General features: G+C 47.6%; 1 protein-coding gene across 1 annotated transcript in view; it reads right to left on the bottom strand.

Annotated features, from left to right (window-relative positions):
* The window catches only part of LOC142302376 (dynein axonemal heavy chain 3-like), a 2,626,214-nt gene that overhangs the window by 645,118 nt on the left and 1,955,920 nt on the right, over positions 1–25,176 (bottom strand). Inside the window, exon 54 of the mRNA XM_075343433.1 lies at positions 12,098–12,280. Within this exon, the coding sequence (XP_075199548.1) occupies positions 12,098–12,280 (183 nt within the window). The remainder of the gene's footprint in view (positions 1–12,097; positions 12,281–25,176) is intronic.

The raw sequence follows: 25,176 nt of genomic DNA, 5'->3' as shown, positions 1-25,176 counted from the left end.
GTTACTCCACTCGACAAACCCCTCGTGATAGCCTCTGTAGATGGGAGACCCCTTTCTAACACCATCTCCTGGATCACCAGGCCGGTCGAACTGCGTATCGGTGCTCTGCACACCGAGAACATCGCTCTCTACGTCCTCCCACACGTCACATCAAATCCTGCTGGGACTTCCCTGGTTACGGACACACGAACCATCAGTCAGCTGGGGCACTGGTGAAATCACCCGATGGGGCTCTTCTTGCCATGAGAACTGTCTGAAGACCATACAACCCATCCGGCGACCTCCGGTTCCAGAGTCCCTACCGGGACTGCCCTCGGCCTATTGGTCCTTCGCGGACGTCTTTGATAAAAAGGAGTCAGAGGTGCTTCCGCCACATCGTCCTTACGATTGTGCCATCGACCTGCTCCCGGGAACTACACCACCTCGAGGATGGATATATCCACTGTCTCCAGCCGAAACAAGGGCCATGTCTACTTACATCACAGAAAGCCTGGCAAGGGGATTCATTCGGAGATCCTCCTCTCCTGCTGGAGCAGGCTTCTTCTTCGTTAAGAAGAAAGAGGGCGACTTACGCCCATGCATAGACTACCGGGAATTGAACCAAATCACCGTGAAAAACAAGTACCCCCTGCCGCTCATCCCCGAATTGTTTGATCGGCTTAGAGGAGCTCGTGTGTTCACCAAGTTGGATCTTCGGGGTGCCTACAACCTGGTCCGTATCCGCTCGGGGGACGAATGGAAGACCGCATTCAATACTCGCGATGGGCACTATGAATACTGCGTGATGCCCTTCGGCCTGTGTAACGCACCAGCAGTCTTCCAAGAATTAGTGAACGACGTTTTCCGGGACCTTCTCTACGTCTGTGTGGTGGTGTATCTGGATGATATCCTTGTCTTCTCTCCGGACCTCCAGACCCACAGAGAGAACGTGCAACTGGTTCTACAAAGACTGAGAGAGAATCGTCTGTACGCCAAGTACGAGAAGTGTGTCTTTGAGCAGTCTTCTCTCCCCTTCCTGGGTTACCTCATCACCGATACCGGACTGCAGATGGATCCAAAGAAGGTCTCTTCCATTCTCAACTGGCCTCCTCCTTCTGGACTGAAGGCAATCCAACGCTTTCTGGGATTCGCCAACTATTACCGCCAGTTCATCCCTCACTTCTCTGCTCTGACTGCTCCTCTCTCCACCTTGACCAAGAAGGGGGCTAAACCAAAGGACTGGTCACCTGCGGCCGACGCCGCGTTTGGCTCTCTGAAGCGGGCATTTGCCTCCTCTCCTGTACTCCACCGTCCGGAGTTAAACCGCCAGTTCACCTTGGAGGTGGATGCCTCCTCCTCGGGAGCCGGAGCAGTGCTCATGCAGAAGTCCTCCTCCGGGAAGATGGTGACTTGCGGTTTCTTCTCCAAGAGCTTCTCAGCGCCTGAACGCAACTACACCATCGGTGACCGAGAGCTATTGGCAGTCAAACTGGCTCTGGAGGAATGGCGCTATCTTCTGGAAGGAGCAGTGTACCCCGTTATTATTTACACGGACCACAAGAACCTGGAATACCTGCGGTCTGCTCAGCGACTGAACCCACGGCAAGCCAGGTGGTCCTTGTTTTTTGCCAGATTCGATTTCCAGCTCCATTTCCGACCCGCGGACAAGAATGTACGCGCAGATGCCTTGTCCAGGTCATTCATGCCCATGGAGCAGGAGGAGGAGACATCCCAGCCCATCATCTGTCCTAGTAAAATCATTCCGGTGGCTCCTGTCACCCTGGCCCAGATACCGCCCGGGAAGACCTATGTCTCTGAGACTGACAGGCAAAAAGTGTTACACTGGGGCCATGCCTCGAAAACAGCCGGTCATGCTGGTCAGAAGAGAACTTGGAGTGCGATTGTACGTCATTACTGGTGGCCATCCCTTCGCACGGACTTCGCCTCTTTTGTCTCTGCCTGCCCCTCTTGTGCCAGGAACAAGACGCCCAAACACCTGCCATATGGCCGTCTTCTGCCTCTGCCTATACCCTCAGTTCCGTGGCAACACATTGCGATGGACTTTATTACGGACTTGCCATTGTCCTCCGGACACACAGTCATATGGGTCGTGGTGAATCGGTTCTCCAAAATGGCTCATTTCGTCCCTATGGCTGGACTGCCCTCTGCCCAGGAACTCGCGGACGCCTATATACATCACATCTTCCGCTTGCATGGCTTTCCATCACACATTGTGTCCAACAGAGGAACTCAGTTCACCTCCCGCTTCTGGAGGGCTCTCTGCAAACATCTGGGAGTGTCTCTGGACTTTTCTTCAGCCTACCATCCTCAGTCGAACGGCCAAGTGGAACGGGTCAATCAGATATTGACCTCCTTCTTACGTCACTACGTCAACGCCCATCATGACGATTGGTCCACGCTTCTTCCTTGGGCTGAATTCTCCCATAATCACCACGTCAGTGAGTCCTCCTCCAGCTCTCCCTTCCATGTCGTTTACGGACTTCAGCCTACCGTCCCATTGCCTGTATCCTCTTCCTCGGATATCCCTGCTGCTGATGCTGTAGCCCGTGACTTCACAACCATTTGGGACTCAGTTAAGGCGTCCCTTGCACGTGCCTCCCTGCGGATGAAGAGACACGCAGACAAGAGGCGTCTGGATCCTCCGTGTTTCTCTCCGGGAGATCTCGTCTGGCTTGCTTCCAAGTACGTCCGATTGAAGCTACCATCCTACAAGCTGGGACCTCGTTACATCGGGCCGTTTAAAGTCCTCAGCAAGATCAATGAGGTCTCCTATAAGCTGCAGCTCCCGGCCACGATGAGGATACCCAACTCCTTCCACGTCTCTCTGCTCAAGCCGGTTGTCCTTGGTCCCTTCTCCGCTGCTGCCAGTTCGGCTCCTCCTCCTATTGCCGATGACGACATCTATGCGGTAAGGGATATCGTGGCCATGAAGACCGTACGGGGTCGACAGTTCTTCCTGGTGGACTGGGCAGGGTATGGTCCTGAGGATAGGTCCTGGGAGCCCCGGGAGAATGTGGGCACTCCTCTGATCCGTGCCTTCCTGTCCCGGTTGCGGGTAGGGGGGCGTGGGGGGGGTACTGTCACGCTCCCCGGGTCCCCTGCTCCGCTCCCCGGCTCACCTGCCACGCTCCCCGCTCTCCAGCCTCCATTGCCCGCGCTTCCCAGGCCTCCTGGTCCCCGCTCCCGGCGCCCGTCGGCTTCCCAGCCCCAGCCCGGCTCTGCTGCTTCCTCCTCACAGCTTCCTGCTCTGGCTTCTGGCACCCGGGCCGCGCGCATGCACATTAAGGCGCGCGCGCGGTCACTGACCCTTTCTTAAAGGGCCAGCGTCCACTGACAGGAAATGAAGCACACAGGTACAGGGTATAAAGGGGTTTAATGTCCAAGTGGGCGGGGCCTGTTCTTCGTGTTTCCCAAGCTAGGAGTCAGGTCTCCTTGTGTTCCTGTGAGATACTTACCTCTCTCTCTTCTAGAGCCGATCCTGCCTTGCCATCCAGTCCTGCCGAATCCCGAACCCCGAACGCTGCCTATCTGCCATCCTGACAGTTCGTACCATCTCTGTTCCCTGCGGTGACCCGTCATCTCGCTCCAACGGTTCCGGACCCCGCCTGACATCATCCCGGCTTCCGAACCTGAGCTCCGTCACCCGGACTACCATCAGTGACTCCGTGGTCCCAGGGACTTCTCCATTGTGCTCTTGTGCACGGACTGTCCTGCTACCTATAGTGCTCCGGCTACCGGACCCCTTGCCATCATCGGGGAGTTCGGCCCTGTGGATCCACCTCCTGGGTCTGCCCGTCCACCTGGCCCTAACAGATGTGCATACAAATCAGAGTGAAAAGGGGGTTAATGCCACGCATCAGCCAAAATGAAGATGTAGCACGTTGATGTTATAAACGTATTCTTTTATTCCATCGGTCTACGCGTTTCGAGGATATACCTCGAAACGCGTAGACCGATGGAATAAAAGAATACGTTTATAACATCAACGTGCTACATCTTCATTTCGGCTGATGCGCGTCATTAACCCTCTCTTCACTCTGATTTGTATGTATAACCAGTCATTAGACTATTTGAGCATATTGACATTCATAGATAACAGATTATTCTGTTTTGTATATTGATACACTTATTCCAAACACACTACATCAAGTATATTAAGTTTATTACTCGTTAGTATAAAAATGGTTAACCAACTAAAAGTAGATACATATGTTTTTGAGATGTAACGAGATGGCACGGCATTCCACCTGAAGATACCAATCATATTTGTGCAACATTTGTATTTATTCCATGTTTTGCTTTGGTAACAAATGTTCATTTCCCTGTGGGCTGCATTACTAACCAATGGTAACAATAGGTCACGTTCTTCTTTTTACTCTGATATAAATTCTTGATTGGAAAGGACAGGATTAATACCTAGTTAAACAGGGAAAAAGAGGAATGATAGAAACCAGTGTGAGTACGTTCCTGTTTCAGGATAGCTTTTGGTGAATAAGGAAGAAGTAAGGACACCATAGAGGAAGGAGAACAACGTTTGGTGTGTCTGAAAAGGACAAAGGAGCAAGAATCAGGAAGGAACCTACAGTGGCAGCAGATGAGTGGGGGCACTCCGGGACCACAACAGCTGTAATGCAGCAGAACTGTACTTAATTCTAGAAAACAACCATGAAGAGAATGTGGATTTAGTCAGACCAGTGGTGCATTTGGTAGGGTGGTAGCTAGTAAGAGCTCACCTACCAAAGAATGGAGTCACCCCTATTGCCGTGCTATGCATCTGAAACATTCAAAAGTATTGTGCTGCCATCCAGAACCACTATGCATGACAGCGAGGATAGAACCTGGAGAGCAAAGTAAGAGACATAATCTTTAGGCAGGAGAATCATCAGAAAATAGGAAGAGCAAGGTAAATACAGGCAAAACAGGAGAAAACAGACTGCAGGAAGCCGAAGTAATATCCACAATTACTAGCACTGGCAACTGAATTTCAGAAGTTTAAATAGAGAGTAGCTTCTCCCAGAGCTGAAAGTAGGGAGAAAAAATAGCTAGTCTGGAATTAACTCCCAAGCTTCCAGCCTGGACAGAACCACAAGTCCCCGGAGTATAACAGGGCTACTATATAGCTTCCTTCCAACCAAAGTAAATATAGAGAGAATAAGCACCAGCATGAATGACTCTGCACATTTGTGTAATCTGTCCATTCATAGAGAAACTTTTGTAAAATAGTCCTTGCTCAGTACTGCTCCATACAGCAAGCCTCGGGGTGCTTGGGCATGCTCAATACTAAGCTGAGTATAGCAGCTGTTCAAGTGCCATGGTCGAGTCCCCGCTCCGTATTTCATGGCTGTTTTTAAGCCACAAAACATCTGAGGATTGCCGGCCATTCACTGTAATGCTGTAGACATGTTGGTTACTGGCATTACTGTGATTGGCTGGTTGCATTGCATCATCAGGTCTTATATGAGACCTGGGCGTGTGATGCTCGGCACACTGCAAATCAGGGAAAATTGTTGTAGGACAGAAAGCTTAGATTACAGAAGGAATATGTGCAGAGTTGTACACTTGCAACCTTTAGTGCCTTTCATGTGGCACTAAAGAGTGTTTTTTGCCTGGTTTAACATAATAAATAAATAATAATAAAAAACCCGCAGCTGTCTGCTTTACCTTGGCAGGTTATCAAAAATAGATGCGACTAAAGACCTTTTATTATTATTTATTTATAAATAAATAATTTAAAAAAATGTGTGGGGTACCCCAAAATTTGATAATTAACCAAGGTAAAGAAGACAGCTAAGAGTTGATATTACCAGATGGGAGAGGTCCATGGTTATTTGACCCCTTCCCAGCTTAAAAATATCAGCCCACAGCTGCCCCAGATTTGGCGCATCCATTAGTTGTGCCAATTCTGCTGCTTTGCTCTTGCTCATCCTAATTGCCTTGGTGCGGCGGCAATTGGTGTAATATTTTTTTAGATTGATGTCACCTGTGAATTGCCAACTAGCATTAAACCCAGGGGTTATTAATGTAGAGGGTCTCTCAAATTTTCCTAACTCAGTAAGTGTAAAATTAGAAATACACACAGAAAAAATACTTGATTTAAATAAAGACTATTCCCCAATATCTATTTTCAACAATTTACTAAAATAAATAATAAAAACAACAAAGATCCCATGTAATCCATGGCGTTGATGTCCCACAATGTCCCCAAATCGATACTCCAAACTATGGAGCCTCATTCAGAGAAGGAGGCTCCATGGGTAACCGCTGATCAGCTCCAGACACAAACTTTCTCTCACGTGGTGATGTCAGTAACACAGTGATGTCACTGTGCGTGAGTAATTCCAGATGTGGAGCTTCTCATGCGCATTGACATTAATATCTCAGTCACGCCACTGCAAATGAGAAACTATGGGCCTGGCAGAAAGAGGCTATATAGGTTGAAGTAGGGATTTGGGGGATATTGTGAGACCACTACACTCTGGATTACATTGGATCTTCTTGGCATTTATTTTTATATTTTAAATAAATTGGTGAACAAGGGATAGTATGGGGGAGTCTTTATTGAATTGAACTATTTTTGCCTATGTGTTTTTTTTACTTGGTTAGTTATGGGGTTGCCCGATAGACCCCTCTTCATTACTAACCCCTGAGCTTGATGCCAGCTGACAATTCACAGCTGACATTAACCCCCCCAAAGTATTTCCCTGAGTGCCACTGCACCAGGGCAATCAGGAACAGTAGGGGGTAAGTACCACAGTTAGCGCAAAATGGTGTGCCAACTCTGAGGCGACTGCAAGCTGCTATTTTTAGGCTGGCAAGGGTAAAATAATAATAAACCTTCCCAGGTTGATAATATCAGCCCACAGCTGTCTACTTTGCCTTTTCTGGTTATGAAAAATAAGGGAGAAGACATTCTTTTTTTTAATTATTCAATTTTGTACTTCCGAATAATGACCTGCGAGTCAGAGATATGTCCAGGCGTCTTCTCAATGTACCCATTGTATTTCACCACTGTTTCCATCGATTTCAGTGATTTTCTGACACAATGAGCTCTCAAAGAGGAGTCTGCCGGAAAAATGCTTGAGTTCCTCATAGACTTAAATTATACTTGTTACTCAAATCGAGCTCTTCCATGCTTTGGAGCTACTTGATTCAAGTATCAAGCACTCAAGCACTTTAGTGGTTGCTTATCACTACTCCTTACTTGTTTACTTTCTGAAGAATATGTAGCTATCTGCAAGTAGATCTCTGTCTTGTGAAGAAAATAAAAAGATGTCCATACACAACATTTAATTGTCATGAGGAAGGATAGTCATCTGTTCTGGGGTCATGTATCAAGAAATCACATCAAGATAAAGGGGATAGGCAGAGGCATAGTCAGGTCATGGTCTGGAGTCGGAATACCTGGAGGGTAGCGGATCAGAGTGGAGGTACAAGGCCAACAAATGGTCAAAATCAATGGTTAGACAGGAAAGATCAATTCCCAGAGCACATATACAGGAGGCCAACTAGGACAACTGATTAGAAAACTAAGACTGGCAGTGTTCTGAAACTGACTGCTCAGTTAATCAACTGGGCAATCAGATTGAAAAGGGCACACTTGTAAAGCGCAGGACCTCCCAATCTCAGACTGGGTGGTTGAGCTGTTGCTGAAAACGTCAAAAGCTTAGCACGCTCCTTCACCAGATTGGGAAGCGCTGGCAATCAACAAGCTATCAGCTCAGCAAACCCAGAATCCACGGTGCAGAAAACAGGCACCTTTTGCATTCAAGACGAATAGGAGGAATCATGACATTATCATATTTGAATGGCTGCATAGTTTAGAAATGTCAGCCAAAATTATTTCACATAAGATTAGAGTAAGATCAAGTTCACTTTTGAATTATTTTCTACTTTTCACTAGCCTCAGCAAACAAGACAACATCAAACATTTACTCGTTATTGCAGTATGAATGTCATTGCTTTGACTAATGTACTATTAGTAATGGCTTCCTGTTTGGAAGAGCGATGAAATCTCCCCTGTGATAAAACTGTACATTCATTTTACTCTCCATGCTCATGATAGTAAATCAGATTGGTAAAGAAGCACTTAATGAAAATGTTTTATCCTTTACTTAGAATGTAGTAGTGTAAATAGTAGTAGCTTTTCTCAGAATCCTACAGCATTTTTAGTGTGGACCCAAAGTCAGAATCTCTATGCATTTCTATGATAGTTACAACCAGGCTCACTCGAAGAAATACATAGAGAAATTAACTTCCGGTCCATATATAAGAGAACTCGCCCGATTCTAAGAGTCAGGGAGTGTAGTCAAGGAGAAATATTTTTGTTTGAGCGCTTCTTTGAACTTGTAAATGCACTTGTATTAATGCAGGTAGAAATGAAAAATCATGATTGGCTTATTACCTGAGATTTCCATAGAATTGAGTCAAAATGTTTTACAGTACTTGTCCTAAGAAAAACCATTTGGCTACTGTAAGAAAAATTATGATAACATGAAAGGTATGATCATATTATTGTTTCTAACATTGTTTTGTCTGCTGTTTTGTTCTTCTGTGCTATTGCCAGTGCATGTCATGAAATAATTAAACCAATAAAAAAAAACTCCTAATAAAAATGTATACTTTATTTCTATATCAATTAAAAAGGTTATATTCATGCAACCAGAGACACACAATGTGCATAAAGTGTTAGATACACTGGATGGAAAGTGTAAGGGTAATTGTATCTAGGGGCTGTGCAGATCAATGGTAAATAAACCTAATAGATTCAGATGCTGGACCCTAGGGGATATGACTCACTCTTAATTGGTCCCTGCCTAGCAATTGGGATTTATGCACCCTAACTTTCTGGGTGCCCCCATTCCACGGCGGCTGCCCCTATTGTATCACTTACTAACTTGAAGATAACCATCACCAAATTTACCAGAATAAAGTGCTAAGCGCAAAACCACATATACACATACAACAGACACAAATTAGTAGAGCAGTTGCTACCCAAAGAGTCAACTGTAATAAATATTTACACTAGGTGACACCTTAGAGTTACCCAGGACTGGTATCATCAGTAATTCACTGGATCCATTGAAATTGAACAATATGAGATCAAGGCACTCTAGATTGTCACTCATTAAATTCACTAGCAAAGAAAGAGATGCAAAATATCATACAGCTCACTGGTTGAATGTCTACAATCTAGGGATTACAGTTCACATATAAAGGACAAAGCACCATACTCCATTATTCCAAGGATAACATGTCCCCAGAAACATCCCTAGAAAGAGTCATGAATCATATCAGATGACTATAGATAGGTGGGTGAGAAAAAGGAATACACCCATTGAGTACTTTACGATTTGTTGGTAGCGCCTCCAGGCCTACTGTCGAGCCATGCATGTCAGCAAAGAATGACAATTCATATGTACACCTGGCTATGACCCTGTCTGCGCCTTTTTATCTTTACCGTTCCCACAATCTATCATAGTGAATTGACATCTGACATCCAGCCCAAGGGTTAGTAATGGATAGGCGACTATCAGACATCCCCATTACTAACCCAGTAAGTGAAAAGTAAAAAAACACACAGGAAAAAATAAATTAGTTACAAACTTTTTCTACATCTCCACGTTGCCCCAAATTTTTGAGACTTATTAAAGCGATTTACATTTAATTGCTTTGTTGAATCTGGGCCTATGTGTTTTTCTGTCTTGTCACATTTCCATTGGTCATTTCTGTTACCTACTGCCACTATAATAAAGAGATCTGATGGATCATGATCATGAGACTCCAGTGAACACACCTATTTTGGTATTTTCTGTTTCTCCAGTCTATTTCTCCAGCCAAGAAGGGGCAACCAAGATGAGATGCTTTAAATTGAGATATACAGATAAAAGACAGTAGAGCTTTTTATAAAACCAATTTCAAACCTTATTAAGATTCTGCAGCAATATCACAAACACAGTTTTATGAATCCTACTCTTTAGGCATAAAGCATGTTTGATAGTCCCAAGATATGGGAAAAAAAGCTACCAGAATTAGTGTGTTTAAATTGACATAATACATAGGTATATAGTGCTGTGAAGAGGCTTCTTAAAAGTTATGAACCTCCAGAAAATGATAACTATTATACATAAAATATCTAAAGTTCTAGAAACCTCCAGAGCTGAAATTTATATATATATTCTGTCAAATTAATACACAGCTCAGATTTAAGCTGCAAATATACTGTATAGTTAGTATTTAAGGGGTAGAGGCCCTTTAAAAAGTAAGCTAAAACTGTATAATTAAATGCCATAAATCCACTCTGATTCCATCATAAGCCATGGTTAAAAAGCTTCTATAACAACATGCAATTAAGTTATAAATATATTGACTAAAAGGGATCAATCATGGGGATAAAAGGTTAATTCAATGAAGAAATGCGTGTCCATGTGACTTGTGAGTACCCAGACCCATTGTGCAAAGCATCAAAGGTCACAGGCAGACAGACCCTGACCTTATTCTAGGTGGAGGCACCATTGTAGACAGATTTAATAGGCTAATATATCAGAATTGTGCCAAAAGAGTGATGTGCATGGAGTATATTATACTGCATATGCTTTGTGTTTAAAACACTTTTTTACACTTTCCCAAAGGCTAGAGTCACACTTGCGTATGACTCACATGAGTGCAATGTGAGAAAATCTCGCATTGCACTCGGCCCCATTTAAGATAATGCTGCTGCTTAGATCTGCAATCAGAATGAGGAAATGCAATTGTCTGTGAGAGCCATGTGACTCGCACCCATTCAAGTCTATGGGTGCGAGAGAAACATCGGACTGCACTCAGATGTCATCCAAGAGCAGTGCGATATATGCACAAGCTGACAATGGAGGAGTTAGGGAGATTAATCCCTCCTTCTCCTTCGCAGCTGTAATCTGTTCTCAGGAACGGACCACAGTCGCATGACACTCAGTTCACACTTGCAGTAGAGCCTGAGCCAAGGGTCATTAGCATATCCCATCCGATGCATCAAAAGCAATACGCAAGTGTGACTTTACCCTTAAGGTTTTAGAAATATAGATTGCCTTACTGTATACACAATATGGGCAATAATTAATCAGAAATCTCCAGTGACCTTCAGTTAGAGTTCTCTTGTATTCTGCTGTTGTTGGTAGTAATAATTTCCGCCTCTAGGATGAGACTTTGATTTCTACTTTGCTATGCCATTAAAATGAATTAAACACAAAAACACGCATTACGATCCAACATAAAAAGCTATGTTTGCACCTTTTTGTGGTAATTAACGTCATCCAAGCAAAATAGTATCACTAGTGCCAGAGGCAAGGTTGTGGCAAGCGCTACTTTTTATTAAAAAAAGAGTGTCTGTCTTAATTAATAGATATAATAGCAGATATTATAGTATAGTTAATGTGTGAAACGTGTGTTGTTTTTATCCATTCCAGATGAGGAATTTTATATTTCCGTCGATTTTCGTTTTTTTCCCTAACCTTTCCTGCTGATCCCTTCATTACATAGTCTCTTTTTATTGCTCGGCATAACCCGGTGTCTCTGTAAGGTTTTAAATAAGCATATACCTCATGCAAGGTGAACATTTCACTGAAAAATGCAACGTCTGCACATCGTGTCCCTATGATCTTATCAAGCCTGGATCTTATAGCAGCAGTATCTAATGGTGACAGTGCCATACTAATCTTTTATTAAAAAGCCTTTATAGTGTTGTAGAATTGCGTCAATTATCCACTGTGTATCTGCATACAGAGCTCTTCAGTATATCCATGTATTATAAATTTGCATTCCGTTCCTGAAGTGGAGCTTAATATTCTTGGTAAACAAAATGATAAATCCTATAACTCAACAGGGACCATAATGAGCAAACTTGCAGCAGTTTGCCGTGCTTTTGATCAATAGCCTCCATCATGTCAGCAGCAGGCAAGCCTCTGTCTATCTCATATTCAGTTCTAATTTTAACGCTCAATTCACTGCCACAGTTTTTACAAAGACATGTGTGTCCAATTTTCTTGATTGTGTATTGCCTGATCAATATTAAATCTAATTTACAATTCTCTCCCCTGTGAAGCTTGCATATGTTATGTCAACATACCTTAATGGCTTTGGCTTCCAAAGCCGCCTTGTTAGCTGTTGCCTCATCTGCTTCAACTAAACTTTTAACCGCTTCCACCTCCAAAGTCTCATCTGCGATAATATTTACCAGCTCCTCCGTCTCCCCACTTCGTTCAATCAGCATAGGCTTTAGCTCTGTCAACTCTTGTTGCATGATTGCTATCTGATGAGCCAAAAAAACAAAAACATGGAAGAGGTCTGAAAACAAATTTCACAATAAAAATCACACTGTCTCTATCTGATTAATGGTCTGTCCTCTGAAAACAATCTAATAAGAAGGATCACAGATTTCACTTCTATTTCCTGCTTACAAAAATATTGAACATTATCCTCTAGGTCTTTATAAGCCCTTAGTGATGGAGCCAGTTTCAAGTTTAAGGAGAACCTAATAGTTGATAAATACTGCCCAATCCACGGCCAGCATGCTTCAGGCCCTGGCCGTATGATATCAGCCAGTATGTTTGACTCTTAAACGTAGCGGTGGCTCAAAGAAAAACATACTTTATAATCTGCCACGGACTGAGCTATAAGGAAAACTAGTAGGATAGGCTTGTCCTTGGTGGATTTCTCCTTTCCCGTTGTACATGCATGCATGGAGACACCCTAAAACCCTAAAATCCAGGGCACTGGGAGGGTAGAAACCATCAGGGACCCACCTATACAGCTAGTTTTCCATCCGGCTTGCTCCCCATTGATTTTTAAAACATGTATTCTCTGAAACACCGCAGCATTTTAGGGTCAAGCATACCGGGCTGAAATCATTCACCCAGTATCTGATAAAGGCAGCCCGTAGACTAGAGATCAGCTGTCTAGTTTCCTTTAACCACTTCTGGATCAATAATGTATATTTACATCATTGGATGTGTTTCTGCTTTTGATGAAGGCTCACACACCGATCCCGGCTTGGTCTCCGTTGACTTTTAAAGCATGTTTTCTTTGAAACATCGCAGTATTTTGGGGTCAAGTATAATCGTCTGAGAACATTTATCCAGTATCTGATAAAAGCAGCCCGTAGACTGGGTATCAGCTGTGTGGTTCCCTTTAACCCCTTGCGGACCAATGATGTATATTTATGTTATTGCCTGTGTCATTGCCTTTGATGTTGGCTCGCACACAGATAGCACATCTTTCCCCACACGTGATTGCTGATTAAAGCTATGTGCGCACGTTATGTTTTTTCCTGCGTTTTGGCTGCGTTTAAAGCTGCAGTATGTCATTGTCACAATGCATGCGTTGTGCTTCCCCAGCAAAGTTTATGAGAAGTCAGCAAATTCCATGCGCACGTTGCTTTTTTAAACGCAGCGTTTTGGATGCCAAATATTTGATAAAACCGATGTGTTTAAAAAAGCAACATGTCACTTCTTTTGTGCATTTTGATTACATTTTGTACCCATTGAAATTAATGAGGTATGTCAAAATGCAACCAAAATGTTTAGCTGTGCGCTTGCACTGCATTTTTGTTGCGTTCTGTATGCTTTTTTGACAAACAAAAAGCAGGTCTTTCGGTCTCTCTCTCTCTCCCTGTCGATGTTGGTCTCTCTCTGTCTGTCAGTCAGTCTCTCTCTCTCTGTCGGTCGGTATCTCCCTCTCTCTTTCATACTCACTGATCACCGATCACCGGCGCGGCGCTGCACAGCTGTCACAAAGCTCCGGCTGCTTCTTCAGCTTTTGAAAATGCCAGCCACTCATTATTCCATTTCGTATTCACTGCTTCCCCCGCCCACCGGCGCCTATAATTGGTTGCATTCAGACAAGCCCTGACGCGGAGTGACAGCTGTCTCACTGCAACCAATCACAGCCGCCGGTGGGCGGGTCTATGTCTTGCAGTAAAATAAATAAATAAATAATTTAAAAAAACGATGTGCGGTCCCCCCAATTTTCATACAAGCCAAGGTAAAGCCACACGGCTGAAGGCTGGTATTCTCAGGATGGAGAGCCCCACGTTATGGAGAGCCCCCAGCCTAAAAATATTAGCTAGCAGCCAACCGGAATTGCCACATCCATTAGATGCGACAGTCCCGGGACTCTACCTGCCCTGGTGTGGTGGCAATCGGGGTAATGAGTTAATGGCAGCCCATAGCTGCCACTAAGTCATAGGTTAATCATGGCAGGCATCTATGAGATACCCCCCATGATTAATCTGTAAGTTAAAGAAAATAAACACATACACCCAAAAAAAATCCTTTATTTGGAATAAAAGACAAAAAAACCCCTCTTTCACCACTTTATTAATCCCCAAACAGCTCTCCAGGTCTGACGTAATCCACAAGAGGTCCCACGACGCTTTAGGCTCTGCTACATCGGAAGCTGACAGCAAGCGGCCACAGACCATGACCACTCTCTGTGAGCTCCACGCAGAGACTGAAGTGAGTCGTGCTATCAGCGATGGCGTCACTCAGGTTACCCGCGGCCACAGCTCTCAGGTGGAGGACTTCAACTGTGACCTCGGGTAACCTGAGTGATGGCACTGCTGATCGCGCGGTTCACTTCAGTCACTCAGGGGATTTGCGGTCACCGGTGAGTCCTTCACCGGTAACCACATATTAGGTGGCGGCACAAAGTTAGAGCTGCGCAATGACAATGAAGTCAGGTGAAGTTCATTCGAGTTAATTCTGATCACGCGGCTCTGTCTCGCAGCCAGCCATGCCCTATGGGGATGTAGCAGAGCTGAGTTGAACCGCACTGTCAAAAATACAGCCAAAATGCATCCAAAATGTGTTTTGGATGCATTTTTATTGTTAATTGCAGTGTTTACAGTTGTCCAGTCTGCAGAGGTTGTATTTTGTTCTGCACTTGAGAGAACAAAGTGTGCGCACACACCCTTAGTCAGCCATTAAGTGCCTTTACCACCCATGAATATTAACCAGTTAAATGCTGCTGTCAATCACTGACAGCAGTATTTAATCATTGATCATGCCTATCGGCACTCCTGTTACGGGATCGCAGGGTACCAATGTGTTGTCATTACAGTCAGGTCTGCTGAAAATTCCTATGCCTGTCCTCATGATCCTCTTGTGAAAAGGAGATTGTGATTTCTGATGCACTGCTATGTATAGCACAAACGATCAAATAATCATAGCTTCAAGTCTCCTGAGAGACTAGTAAATACAGTAATAAATAAAAAAAAACTTTTAAAAAATATAAAAAAATAACAAAAACACAAGTTCAAATCCCCCCCTTTTGCCCCATTAAAAATAAAACAATGAAAACAATACACATTTTCTATTGCTGCTTTCAGAAATGCTCAATCTATCAAAATCTGAAATAAATTAATCTGATTGGCAATGGCATAACGAGAAAAACACCAGAATTATGTTTTTTGTTCCACAACATTGCAATAAAATACAATAAACATTATATACTGTATATTGGTATTGTGTTATTTGGTGTTGTAAGATTATACCCACTTCATATTTTGATCATGCTTTTCTACTCAGGCACAAGAAAATCAATTTTGAAAGAAAGAAGGGAATTTTGTTTACTTACCGTAAATTCCTTTTCTTCTAGCTCCAATTGGGAGACCCAGACAGTGGGTGTATAGCTACTGCCTCTGGAGGCCGCACAAAGAACTACACTTAAAAGTGTAAGGCCCCTCCCCTTCTGGCTATACACCCTCCCGTAGGAGTACGGATTCCTCAGTTTTAGTACCAAAGCAAGAAGGAGGAAAACCAATAACAGTTTCAAAAACAAATTCAATCCGATAACAAGATCGGAGAACTTAAGAAACAACATGAACAACATGTGCACCCGAAAAACGAAACCCTAAGAACAAATAGGGCGGGTGCTGGGTCTCCCAATTGGAGCTAGAAGAAAAGGAATTTACGGTAAGTAAACAAAATTCCCTTCTTCTTTTTCGCTCCTAATTGGGAGACCCAGACAGTGGGACGTCCAAAAGCAGTCCCTGGGTCGGTAAAAAGATACCACATGAACGGGCTGTCAGACAGCCCTTTCCTACAGGTGGGCCACCGCCGCCTGAAGGACCTGTCTACCTAGGCTGGCATCTGCCGAAGCGTAGGTATGCACTTGATAGTGTTTGGTAAACGTGTGCAGACTCGACCAGGTAGCCGCCTGGCACACCTGCTGAGCCGTAGCCTGATGCCGCAATGCCCAGGACGCACCCACGGCTCTGGTAGAATGGGCCTTCAGTCCAGATGGAATCGGAAGCCCAGCAGAACGGTATGTGTGAAGAATTGGTTCCTTGATCCACCGCGCCAGGGTGGATTTGGAAGCTTGCGATCCCTTATGCTGACCAGCGACTAGGACAAAGAGCGCATCAGAACGGCGTAGAGACGCCGTGCGAGAAATGTAAATCCTGAGTGCTCTCACCAGGTCCAACAGATGTAAACCTTTTTCAAATTGGTGAACTGGATGCGGACACAAAGATGGCAAAGTGATATCCTGATTGAGATGAAAGGAAGAAACCACCTTGGGAGAAAACTCTGGAATTGGACGCAGTACTACCTTGTCTTGGTGAAACACCAGGAAGGGAGATTTGCAAGATAACGCCGCTAGCTCGGACACTCTTCGAAGAGACGTGACCGCCACAAGAAAAACTACTTTTTGTGAAAGCCGAGAAAGGGAAACCTCTTTCAAAGGCTCGAAAGGCGGCTTCTGGAGAGCAATGAGAACCTTGTTTAGATCCCAGGGTTCCAATGGCCGTCTGTAAGGAGGAACGATATGACAAACTCCTTGGAGAAACGTGCGTACTTTAGAAAGCCGTGCCAAGCGCTTCTGAAAGAATACGGATAGCGCGGAGACTTGACCCTTAAGAGAGCTAAGCGACAAACCTTTTTCCAACCCAGACTGCAGGAAGGAAAGAAAAATTGGCAATGCAAATGGCCAGGGAGAAAACCCTTGAGCCAAGCACCAAGCTAAGAATATCTTCCACGTCCTGTGATAGATCTTAGCTGAGGATGGTTTTCTAGCCTGTCTCATTGTGGCAACAACTTCATGAGATAAACCTGAGGCCGCTAGGATCCAGGACTCAATGGCCACACAGTCAGGTTCAGGGCCGCAGAATTCAGATGGAAAAACGGCCCTTGAGACAGCAAATCTGGACGGTCTGGTAGTGCCCACGGTTGGCCTACCGTGAGATGCCACAGATCCGGGTACCACGACCTTCTTGGCCAGTCTGGAGCGACGAGAATGGCTCGATGGCAGTCGGACCTGATTTTCCGGAGAACTCTGGGTAACAATGCTAGAGGTGGGAACACATAGGGGAGTCGGAATTGCGACCAATCCTGAACCAAGGCGTCTGCCGCCAGCGCTCGGTGATCGTGAGACCGTGCCATGAAAACTGGGACCTTGTTGTTGTGCCGTGACGCCATCAGATCGACGTCCGGCGTCCCCCAGCGGCAACAGATCTGCTGAAACACGTCCGGGTGAAGGGACCATTCTCCTGCGTCCATGCCCTGGCGACTGAGAAAGTCTGCTTCCCAGTTTTCCACGCCTGGGATGTGAACTGCGGATATGGTGGACGCTTTGCTTTCCACCCACGTCAAAATCCGCCGGACTACCTGAAAGGCTTGGCGACTGCGTGTTCCCCCTTGGTGGTTGATGTACGCCACCGCCGTGGAATTGTCCGACTGAATCCGAATCTGCTTGCCTTCCAGCCATTGTTGGAAGGCTCGCAGAGCAAGATAGATTGCTCTGATTTCCAGAACATTGATCTGCAGGGTGGACTCTTCCTGAGTCCACGTCCCCTGAGCCCTGTGGTGGAGAAACACCGCTCCCCACCCTGATAGGCTCGCATCCGTCGTGACCACTGCCCAGGACGGGGGAAGGAACGACTTTCCCTGTGACAATGAGGTGGGGAGAAACCACCAACGCAGAGAGTCCTTGGCAGTCTGAGAGAGGGAGACAGTCCTGTCGAGGGACGTCGATTTCCCATCCCATTGGCGTAGAATGTCCCATTGTAGAGGGCGCAGATGAAACTGCGCGAACGGGACCGCCTCCATTGCTGCTACCATCTTTCCTAGGAAATGCATGAGGCGCCTCAGTGAGTGCGACTGGCTCTGAAGGAGAGATTGCACTCCTGCCCGTAGCGAACACTGCTTGTCCAGTGGAAGCTTTACTATCGCTGAGAGAGTATGAAACTCCATGCCAAGATAAGTCAGAGATTGGGTCGGGGTTAGATGAGACTTTGGAAAGTTGATAATCCACCCGAAACTCTGGAGAGTGTCTAGTGCCACCTTCAGACTGTGTTGGCATGCCTCTTGAGAGGGTGCCTTTATAAGCAGGTCGTCTAGATACGGGATGACCGAGTGACCTTGCGAGTGCAGAACAGCTACTACTGCTGCCATGACCTTGGTGAAGACCCGGGGGGCTGTTGCCAGACCGAAAGGTAACGCTACGAACTGCAGGTGTTCGTCGTGTATGACGAAGCGTAGGAAACGCTGATACTCTGGCGCAATCGGCACGTGGAGATACGCATCTTTGATATCTATTGATGCTAGAAAATCTCCTTGAGACATTGAGGCTATGACGGAGCGTAGGGATTCCATCCGGAACCTCCTGACTTTTACGTGTCTGTTGAGCAACTTTAGATCTAGGACGGGTCGATACGATCCGTCCTTTTTTGGGACCACAAACAGATTGGAGTAAAAACCGTGACCTTGTTCCTGAAGAGGGACGGAGGTCACCACTCCTTCCGCCTTTAGAGCGGCCACCGCCTGCAACAGAGCATCGGCTCGGTCTGGTGGTGGAGAAGTTCTGAAGAAACGAGTTGGCGGACGAGAACTGAACTCTATCCTGTACCCGTGAGACAGAATATCCCTCACCCAACGGTCTTTGACGCGTGACAGCCAAATGTCGCCAAAGTGGGAAAGCCTCCCACCGACCGAGGGTGTGGGAATCGGAGACTGCAAGTCAGGAGGACGCCGTCTTGGCAACGGTTCCTCCGGCTGTCCTTTTTGGGCGTGACTGAGACCTCCAAGAATCTGAGCGTCTCTGGTCTTTTTGAGTCTTTTTTGACGAGGCGAATTGGGACCTGCCCGGTCCTCGAAAGGACCGATAACCAGACTGACCCTTCCTCTGTTGGGGTTTGTTTTGTCTGTGTTGCGGTAAGGATGAGTCCTTACCCTTGGAGTGTTTGATGATTTCATCCAAACGCTCTCCAAACAATCGGTCACGAGAAAAAGGCAAATTGGTTAAGCACTTCTTGGAATGAGAATCTGCCTTCCAATGTCTCAACCACAGGGCCCTACGCAAAACAACGGAGTTGGCTGACGCCACTGCCGTGCGGCTTGTAGCGTCAAGAACAGCATTAATTGCGTACGACGCGAATGCCGCCATTTGCGAGGTCAATGGTGCTACCTGCGGGGCAAATGCACGTGTGACTGAGTCGACTTGCACAAGCCCGGCTGAGATAGCTTGGAGTGCCCATACGGCAGCAAAAGATGGCGCTAACGACGCTCCAATCGCTTCATAGATGGATTTCAGCCAGAGCTCCATCTGCCTGTCAGTGGCATCTTTAAGTGCCGCTCCATCTTCAACTGCAACCAAGGATCTAGCTGCAAGCCTGGAAATTGGAGGATCCACTTTTGGACACTGGGTCCAACCCTTGACCACCTCAGGGGGAAAAGGATAGCGTGTATCTTTAAGCCGTTTAGAAAAACGCCTTTCCGGATAAGCGTGGGGTTTCTGGATTGCGTCTCTAAAGTCAGCGTGGTCCAGAAAAGTGCTTAATGTACGCTTAGGATATCTGAAATGGATTCTCTCGTGCTGCGAAGCTGACTCCTCTACAAGAGGAGCTGGTGGGGAAATATTTAACATCTTATTGATGGACGCTATAAGATCATTAACTATGGCGTCACCATCTGGTGTATCTAGATTGAGAGCGGTCCCAGGATCAGAATCCTGATCAGTTACGTCCGCCTCATCACCCATAGATTCATCTCGCTGGGATCCTGACCATTGAGATGAATGTGAAGGCCCCTCATAGCGAGCCCGCTTAGGTTGCCTGGGGCCATCGTCCGAGTCAGAGTCTTCACCCTGAGGTGTATGTGCCCCTCCCAGAGCTTGGAGGTAATTCAGCTGAGGGGGACCAGGGGGCAATGATTGCACAGTGTCCGTGGCCTGAAGTACAGGCCTAGCTCGCAATGTGTCAAGAATTTGTGACATAGTGAGAGACATTCTGTCAGCAAAAGCTGTAAACTCAGTTCCTGTCACCTGGACAGCATTCACAGGTGGTACACCCTGGGTCACGTCCAGCAGAGGTCCCGACTGTGCAAGTGCCGCAGGGGCCGAGCACTGCACACAATGGGGGTCAGTGGAGCCTGCCGGTAGAAAAGTCCCACATGCGGTACAGGAAGCATATAATGTCTGTGCCTTGGCACCCTTGCGTTTTGTGGACGACATGCTGTTGGCTCTCTGCAATGCGAGAGAGTCTATAGCCAAAGGGCGACCAGCGCTATGCAGTACAAAGTATTTGCAGGAACAAAATACTAAGATTACTACTGGCACAAGAGGGGGTGAGCCCTGAGGGCTGCTTACCGCCCGCTGAATAGCGGGTAAGAGGCGCAGAATTCCTTGTCTGGGTCTCCCCGGCTCCCCTCTGCAGCTCAGCGTGTCAGCAGGAATGGCTGCCGGCGTCTGTGGAGAGGGGCGGTCCGTGGGAGTTCCCAAACAAAAGTGCGGGAAACAGTGTCCCCTCTGTGCCTATTGTGAGGGCTGGAGTATGTAAAAATGACTCCAGCCCTCAGCGCTGATGCACTGACCAGCGTCCCGCCCCTCTCCTGACTGGCAGGTCTGGGGGCGGGAACGAACGGAACTAGGCCGCAAAAGCCGGGGACTCGAATTATCAGCGCGGCCGCCGTAAAAGCGCGGCCCGCGCTGAAGTCCCCGGCGCACCACAAGTGCCAGCCGCGCCGCAGTCCCAGCGGCCGGCGCGACCGTTTCCCAAAAGTGTGCCTGCTTCAGCGAAGCTGAATGAGGCCATGGCACAAGCGCCGCAGCGCTGATGTCCCCGGCGCACTACAACACCCAGCATGCTGCGGTGTGAGCGCCAAATGCACGGGGACACAGAGTACCTTGAGGAAGCAGGGCCATGTCCCTGATGTACTCCGCTCCATCCAGCATCTTCTCCAGGGGCTGTAGATGGAGCACGGTCTCAGTGCCTGGAGACCAGTAAATCCCACTTCACCCAGAGCCCTGTAAAAAGGGATGGGGAAGGAATCAGCATGTGGGCTCCAGCCGCCATACCCGCAATGGGTACCTCAACCTTACAAACACCTCCGACATACAGTGGGGTGAGAAGGGAGCATGCTGGGAGCCCTGTATGGGCCCTCTTTTCTTCCATCCGACATAGTCAGCAGCTGCTGCTGACTAAAAACAATGGAGCTATGCGTGCGTGTCTGACCTCCTTCGCACAAAGCTAAAACTGAGGAATCCGTACTCCTACGGGAGGGTGTATAGCCAGAAGGGGAGGGGCCTTACACTTTTAAGTGTAGTTCTTTGTGCGGCCTCCAGAGGCAGTAGCTATACACCCACTGTCTGGGTCTCCCAATTAGGAGCGAAAAAGAAATATTTTTTTTATCGTCATTCTGAAAAAAGTGTTTTCAATTGTCTGTATACGTAGCTTATTATGTTAGTTTTTTCTGGATGTTTGCTTTGGTTTTCAGATGAAAACACTTAATGGGGAAGTCACTTTAAGGTCTCTGGCTGCCATAGGAACTCATCTCCACCATGCAATCATGTACCTGGCGATTCAATGACGTGACAGAGGGAGCATTTTACCTCTGTCAAACTCATCAAATGACACTTACCAGGTGGTCGTAGGATATTGCACGTTCACTTTATGAACTTGTTTTGGTGGACATCCATGCACAGTCACTTTTCCCTTCGGCCAGTTTTCTGCCTAATTATCCCCTGTAACTGTTTAGCCACCAATAAAAAAAAAACTTTTTTGTCCACACCAATTACAGGAGTGGTTGGGGGTAGTATGCATGAACGTACAGTATATGGCCAACTCAATTCATTAGATAAACCTGCACATGTATTAATCCTTTCAAGGGAATCTGTCAGCAGGTTTTTGCTATGTAATCTAAGAGCAGCATGATGTAGAGACAGAGACCCTGATTACAGTAATGTGTCACGTACTGGGCTATGTTTTGCTGTTTCATTACAATCAGTGTTCTAGTAGTAAATTATTAGTACAGGACTACTGGCTTTGTGCCTCCTAGTCTGACTGTGTGGCGCCCCTGAGGCTCCAGTCGCCACAGAATTACTGCACCTCAGGCAGAGGTGTGGTATATTATTCCCAGGTAAGGAGGAGGCCATAACTTGTTGCACACAAACACAAGCACACGCTCTTATTTAGCAACACTCCATCAGGCCAGGGTTTTTCTGTACAAGCCAGCTTGGAGGTGGGGTTAGCTAGTGGGTGGACACCTAGTGTGTAGGAAGGAAAGTGAAACTAACAGAACAAGTCAGAACGAGTCTGGAGGAGAATGGAGTAGGACGTGCAAGAGACAGGTCCTAGGGGATTTGAGGTAAAGAGGCTCACCCGGGGACCAAAAGGAGAGAAGGGGTCCTAGAGCCCACAGGAAGTACACCATACATGTTACATCTCGTGGCTCTCCTGAGGCAAGGACTGAGGCAGTCTCCCATTCCTTGCCTGCCGCGAGCGCTCCTGCTCAGCAGCGCCGAAGGTCTGCCAGACTGCGCAGTGTGCAGGAGATACCTTCTCAGAGAGGCAGCAGAAGGGTGACACCTAGTGGTTCTCCTGTTACAAGGAGTGAAGCGGTCTCCCATTCCTGGCCTGCCGCAGACTCTCCTGCTCAGCAGCCCCGAAGGTCTGCGAGGCTGCGCAATGTGCAGAGGTTTACTGCTCAGGGAAGCAGTGAGATTCCCATTATCTCTGCACATTGTGAGACCGAGGATCCCGCCTCTATTTCCCAGAGGCAGGAGGGTGAGCATGTGCAATGCGTGGTGGGTCCTGATTCGCTCACTGACGTCACACGGCTTGATGACAAGGCTGGTGACGTGGTGAATCCTGACTGGCCAGGCTGGGACGTCGTGGACCCTGATTGGGTCAAGTCCGTCATCTCCGCCTCGCGCCCGCCCTCGGGTGGAGCTGCACCTCCTTAAAAGCTCCCCCTGCCATCATGGCGGCGCGCGACCGTCCTTCTATGTTTGGATGTCTGGCAGTGTGCTGCCACGCCACTGCTCAGGCATTACTGTCTCTTGTGGGCTTGGCCCTTGCTGCTCCGGCAGTACCTCGTTTGCAGGCCGTGTTCCTGCCTTGCTGCTCCGGCAGTACCCCCGTCAACAGGCCGTGTTCCTGTCCCAGGTGAGCTCCTCAAGTCTCCATTGGACTCACCTGGTTATTGAAAGCACATGTGCGTGGGCACCTCTGTGCTACCCTCGTGCCATATTCTCGTGACTTCCACTGGCACACGTGCGTGGGCACCTCTGTGCTTCCCCGTGCAACAGGTACACCGAGCCGTGAGATCTGTGCCATACAACCCTCACGGGTTAGGGAAGATCGGTGTACATAGATCGTCTGTGACATTCCAGACGATCGCTAGCAGCAACCCGCTCACTCTTCACCCACCATAGCGGCGGTCCCTTACACCGCACAGTGGACCTTGACCGGCGGAAGCAGTCCATTTCCCATGTTGGCACGCTTCCCCGGGTCCCCCTCGTAACATTACGGTCGAGCCAAAGGTCTGGCTATGGCTGAAGAGCAGCAGCAGTTGCTGCGTTATGTGCAGCAGTTGGAGTCACGATTGGCAGCAGTGGAGCAGTCTTCCTCCGATAAGACTACTCTGACGACAGTCGCCACCCAGGCGGCTACCCAGGCTGTGCTATTGGGCGGAAGGTCTCCTCGCCTTGCGCTTCCAGAGCGCTTTAGCGGCAACAGCTCTGAGTGCCGTGGTTTTATAAACCAGGTTACCACCTACTTAGAGCTGTCCGCGACTCTTTACGCTACCGAGAAGGCGAAGGTAGCCTTCGTCCAGTCCCTGCTCACAGGGAGAGCGCTGAAGTGGTCCACGCCGTTGTGGGAGCGCGGAGATCGTGTGGTGAATAACTTAGCAGCTTATCTTGGGGCCATGAGAATGGTGTTCCTCGGGCCTCAAGTCACCCACGATTCCGCGCTGCGCCTCCTACGACTTCGGCAAGGGTCTGCTTCAGTCGGGGACTTTGCTGTACACTTTAGGACACTGGCCGCAGAGCTGGACTGGCCGGATAAGGTCCTTGTCCCTGTGTTTTGGGAGGGCCTGGCAGGGTTTGTCAAAGACGCACTGGCCACACGTGAGGTACCTGCCACTTTAGAGTCCTTGATTCAGGTTGCCTCTCGCATAGACATCCGCCAGGCGGAGCGAAGGCTCGAGGTCTCTTCAGCACCCACGTCTTCTCGGCCTAAAAAGCGTCTGACTCCCGTCTTCCATCAGACAGGTCCCCCAGCCAGTCCTGTAGGCGACTCCGTGGAGTCAATGGAGGTGTCCAAGGTGGTCTCCTCTGCCCTAGGTTCTCGGTCTTGTGTCATCTGCTTTTCCTGTGGGCAGAGGGGACACATAGCTACCCGATGTCCCAAACCGTCGGGAAAAGACAGCGTCTAGTTTCTATCAGAGGGGGGACTCTAGACGCTACTTCTCCCTCTAGGTTGACTATCAGCGCCCAGTTGCAGTTCGACACTACTCTCTTCTCTGCCCTGGCTTGCTTGGACTCAGGCGCTGAAGGCAATTTCATCTCGACCTCCCTGGCAACCCGATACTCAGTTCCCCTGGTTCTGTTGCCCAAGCCACTCAGGGTCCGGGTAGTCGACGGGTCCATACTACTCGATCCTATCACCCAGATCACCATCCCTCTCAGGATGGATGTACCACCGGGACACCATGAGCAGGTGTCCTTCCTGGTGCTTCCAGGGGGGACGGATGAGATCCTACTGGGCCTTCCCTGGTTGAGACACCATGCTCCTATACTCAACTGGGCAACAGGGGAGATCTCATCCTGGGCAGGATCCTGTAGAGAGCACCTCGTGACTACCGAACCACCCGCTACCATTAGGTCGGTTGGGTCCTCAGGGAATACTGAGGGGCTGGGTTTACCGACACC

This window comes from Anomaloglossus baeobatrachus, chromosome 4 (assembly GCF_048569485.1).
Source record: "Anomaloglossus baeobatrachus isolate aAnoBae1 chromosome 4, aAnoBae1.hap1, whole genome shotgun sequence".
Classification (NCBI taxonomy): domain Eukaryota; kingdom Metazoa; phylum Chordata; class Amphibia; order Anura; family Aromobatidae; genus Anomaloglossus; species Anomaloglossus baeobatrachus.
This window is presented reverse-complemented; position numbering and strand designations above follow the sequence as displayed.